The sequence below is a fragment of the Opisthorchis viverrini genome (genome assembly GCF_000715545.1).
Source record: "Opisthorchis viverrini unplaced genomic scaffold opera_v5_258, whole genome shotgun sequence".
NCBI classification, from domain to species: domain Eukaryota; kingdom Metazoa; phylum Platyhelminthes; class Trematoda; order Opisthorchiida; family Opisthorchiidae; genus Opisthorchis; species Opisthorchis viverrini.
The window spans coordinates 575,547-580,463 of NW_008751915.1; the positions used below are offsets into that span (position 1 = coordinate 575,547).

At 48.7% G+C, this 4,917-nt stretch overlaps 1 protein-coding gene across 1 annotated transcript in view; it reads left to right on the plus strand.

The window, feature by feature from the left end:
* T265_09147 (hypothetical protein) overlaps positions 1-293 on the plus strand; it is a gene marked incomplete at both ends in the record, with an annotated part of 6,183 nt that extends 5,890 nt beyond the window's left edge. The window contains one exon of the mRNA XM_009175149.1: positions 141-293. Coding sequence (XP_009173413.1) covers positions 141-293 — 153 coding nt within the window. The remainder of the gene's footprint in view (positions 1-140) is intronic.
* Positions 294-4,917: the final 4,624 nt, after the last annotated feature.

Consider the following 4,917-nt stretch of genomic DNA (forward strand, 5'->3'; position numbering starts at 1 on the left):
CCACAACCCCACCCCCCCCCCCCCCCCCCGCAGCAGCCTCTGGATTACCAGAGGTACGTAGCCGGAAGCGAGTAGAGACTGACGGGGCTGTTAACTCAATCACTGTGCTCGCATCTTGAATTCTCGTTTCTGAGACACAGCACACATCAATGCCAAGCGAGTCCAGTGTGAGTGCAAGAGCAGCTTGTTGTCCTGCTTGCTTCAGAGTTCGGAAATTGAACGCGGCCAGACAGACTGGGTGTCAAGGCTTGAGGACTGATTTGGAGATTCCTGAGGATGTCCGCACTATGTGACGAGCAGATTCTGCATGCAAAACCGATGCATGACGAACGGAGTCATCAGTCCTAAGTGCTGGGCCTACAAGGAGAGAGTTATTAATGGGGTGGGGAGAGGGGGAAGAAAAAGTATGTGAAGGAGAAAGAAGGGGGGCGTCAGCAGTAGCCTGTTTTCGCTTACCCGCCCTGATGTATGCAGCAAGTAAGGCGACCCGGCGGATGGCACCACGCGAAGCCGGTGGCAAGGCGACCCGGCGGATGGCACCACGCGACAGCCGGTGGCATGAGTTTATTTGTGTATGTGCAATTCATGGTTGTACGTGGGCTGGGATACTGCCAGGGCGCCCACACCTAGATAGGAGGACAATTAGGGTCCTCAACCAGAGCCTTTGGCTCAAACGCCTAACCGCAAGGCAGCGGTGTTTGGCGGGAAATGCAAATGCATTACCATTTCTACGGAACAAGTCGCCACATGTTCCAACCCCCAACCTGGAGGGCCAGGAGACTGTGTTCGTCAGACCTCTAACCATTGACCAACCTGGTATGAGAGACTCTGTGAGTGTCGCGGGACACTCTCCAGTATAGCTCAATGGATCGCTGAGGTGCGCAAACCGTCACACCACGGTAAGGTCCAGTCTCTTCTTGACGGTTGTTCAAAAAACTGTTCAAAAGCTGTTCAAAAACTGTGCCGGAAATACTTTTAAAAAAAGTTCTTTCCTGTATACCTAACATTCTGAGTGTTGGGAAATAAGCTGCACAATTTTCATGTTCACGGGAATTACGACCGCAGACAACTCGGGAGTGTTCGTTCCAAGCAAACGCACATTATGATGTGAGAAGCCTGTGTGCCATGAAACAAGAGTTAGGTTTTTTCAAAATGGACGAAATTCTTATTGGTTCTAGTTCTGCCTCAGATCACGGAGGGTTATCCATCGGATAGGGCCGTTTTCTTCAGGTTCAAATTCAGGAGGCCTAGATGAATCAAAAGAAGCCAGAATGGTGGAGATTTTCATCCGGCCTTTATGTCACATCAACTGTCATCCTTTACCGTGTCGTCTGTAGCGCCGTCTGCGCATGGCGAGGTGGCCTTGAACTTGACATTGTTATATCACGTCCCACCAACGCAGTGGGCCGCGTGAGAGCTGTGTTGCGATAGCAAGGGCGTTCTCCATCAAAAATAATGACAGAACNCCACAGCGGGCGATGACCGATAATGGTCACCTACACCGTCCCCTACATGAACAATTCATTTTTCATACGCACATAGCAATGGTATGTGTAGATGCGGCGCATACACATCATGTGGAGGAGATTGTTGCACCTAGCTAACCACATTGCAACTCCTATGTAGATCCTTGGTCGTCCGTTCCCCTGAATTTTGTATATTAAAAGGCACTCCAGTTTGAGACAGCACTTTATGGAGGTAAAGAAAACACTACAACTGCATTTATAGGGTTATCACGGAATTTTTAACAAGGCCAGGCTGGGATCTTTGTGATGGTGCGAGGAGCGCCGAACTAAAAATGGTCGATCCTGATCGGCTCACATTCTGACCGATCATTGTATGGCTTTGTATGGTTCATGACATCCATCTATTCAACGTGATGTGCGGTTATTTAGAGCGGCTCGCCTCTGGACACATCCCCTTTCAGAGAGCTATTCGTTCGACCACCGTCTCTATTTGAATTGTGAAGGCTCAAGGAGATCTATCGCATATCGGCTCATCCCTGGGGCAGCGACCTTGCTGATCTGGGGTCTGGCAAAGATGAAGCCGGCTGTACCCTCCACATCGGAATTACTCCAAGGTTGTCCGATGTCTATGCAACGTGATTCCATCAGGGGACAAGAATCTGACATCTTAAATTGATCGGCTTGACGCGACCGCGCCTAGGATCTGATCTGTACCGCATGGTGGACATAGCAGTCGGCCCGGCATCCACCGTGGACACTTAACCATATTACCGAACAATCATCTGGAATTCATATGACTGTTCTGGTGTTCATTCTGTCGGTTCCTCCCACTTAATTGTCTGGACAACAATGGGACGCTCTGCCTGACCATAGGATTTCGGACAGAAGGGTGCAGACCGCGGTTACACCGCTGCAGAATGAGAGGATTAACCAAGGCCGACCGAACTGAGTCACAGGTGTCGAGCGCCACAAACTGAATAGGTATTACGACGCGTAAGCCCCTACTGGTTCCTGGTTTGGTTGTAACCATGGCGACCACAGAGTCGTCAGGATGGGGTGTTTCTGTCAACGCAAGGGCGCCATCTGCAGTTGTTTCGTCAAAAACCGCACTAAAAGCTTGGTCCAAGAGTTGGAGATGATTTATCGAATTTAGAGTTCTCATTGAGGCCCGCACAGTTGGTGCGGCGGCATGCATCATTGAAATGAACCCTGCTGAACGTTACTCAGCGGTTCAAACTTCCGGTCAGTTTGAGGCCTCTACCAGACCCATTACAAAGGTTCACTCTGTGTGCCGAACTGGTACCCTTACAATTACGTTCCACGTTCGTTTTTAAATTAGAGCGGTATCAAAACCTGTATCAATCTACTGAGAAACTAGTGTACCACTGATACACAATGTGACGAGTTCTGGTCGACCGAGTGATTTCTGAATGTAGCCACCACGGTCCATGAATGTTTTCCGGTAGGTCAAAGCCTGCACAAGCTCTTGACTCCCTACTCTTCCTTTTTCCGCTACTTACTATTGCTTTCTTCCTTCGTGGTTTATCAGAGATACGGTCTACTAGGGAGTAAGGAGATACAATGAACAGGCAGCAGTAATCGCCGCATTTATGGCATACTCTCACAGACGTTGCCAAACGAACCGAACAGAGGTAAGCATTCAAACAAAGACTTTTCAGTTCGATGGCCCGGAACAATAGTAACCCAAGCAGAACTAGCGGTGGCGGCTGCCCGATCACCAGAGGCGCGTAACCGGAAGCGAGAGGAAACCGATGTGAAGTTCAGTTTAATACCTTGGATTTTGAATTCTCATTTGACACAGGCAGCACACATCAATAGAAGGCAACTCAGCGTGCATGCAAGAGCGATCCGTCGCCCAGGCACGAACGTTAAAGGCTGCCAGATGAACCGAGCGACGGGGGTTTGAAGAATAATTTCAAAGTGAACGTGATCGTTGCAGCCGAGTCAAATGTAGACATTGCAGCTAGCGGCAAAGCGCGTTGAATGAATGTCAGTCCTTCAGAATAGATCTGCGGATATGAAAGGGGAGACGGTCGAAAATATGAAAGAAGGGAGGCGTCCGTAGTAGCTCGTTTTCGCTCATCCGCCATGTTGCATGCAACAGATGAGGTGACAGTTCTGGTAGCACCACGCGAGTGAGATTACTTGCAAGTGTGCAATCCATAGTTGTATGTGGGCTCGTTCACTATCAGGGTGACCACACCCAGACTGGTAGACAACTAGTGTTCTCAAGCAGAGACAGAGACTCTGTGGATCACAATTACACTCCCCAACATAGCTCAATGGGTTATGTTGCTACCACGTTTACCGCGAGCATCCTTTACAAAAAAGGCACTATTATGAACTCACTCCAGTTGTCTCTCAAATAAACTCAAATAAGTTAGACAAGAACTGACTGAGGAGTTGATCTCCATCTTTAAATGAAAGAGGTGGAAAGACGTCGGGACCAGGAGCATAATCAGTCTAAATCGTTCAGCTGTTGCACCCTTTTGTTGCCTAACTGCCACACCACCAGAAGGAAGCAGGAAGGAGGGCTGGGATACTGCCAGGTTGCCCAATCCTAGGGGAAGTCGGCAGAAAGAGGTCGGGTTCGAACCACGGATCCCCCCTGGTCAGTAAACTCGCTCGCCAACCACTTATGCCAACTCGCCTTGAGTAAGAACATATATTCAAATACTTTTGAGGCTGAAGTTCCACATTCACAGTCCATATTTCTGTCGAAGGCCCAATTCAAATTTTATTTAGGTGGCTGACTTAATTTTTGCTCCAGCTTTTCAGCTCAGTGGTCCCAATACCCACGTTTTCTTCGTATTTGAGAGCCTTTGTGGTTCCTGATGGTTTTACTGACAGTAGGCTTCCGAAAAGTTGTAAAGTTGAAGGACCTTTGGCCACTCTCAGAAACTTTCGTTTCTCCCAGCCCTCCAAAAGGCCGAAGGAAACTTGTCGCCCAGCCTTTAGTAAAGCCACAGTCCTAGCAGAGATTCAATGCTTGGAAAAGGTTGGATGGATTGTATCGCAGATATAAGTCCCAAGACCATGTGCACTTCTATTACCTTTTTCTGGTGGTCGTCAACGTCCAAAATCAGCCCTGCAGATAACCGCTGAAGGAATCGGTGCACGTCCTTTGGTTTGACTTCTGAGTCCATGAGCTTCTCAGTGACCAAGCAAGGTGTGTTTAGTGTGAGCCCAATAAACGTACTGAAAAACGGCAGCAGACAACCGAATGAAATGCATGAGATTGTTCCAGACGAAACGGTCGGCAGTGATCCATCCTCACCACCAGTAATTGATGGTAACTCTTTTTCGGCTTCGGGATTGCTTTAGCAGAAGACATCATGCAGACGAACGATTTCCTATCTTCCAGAAGTTGGTATTGTAAGGAAAGCCTGTGGTCAGTGCAAAGCACAGTAAGCATTGGAGCAGATACGTA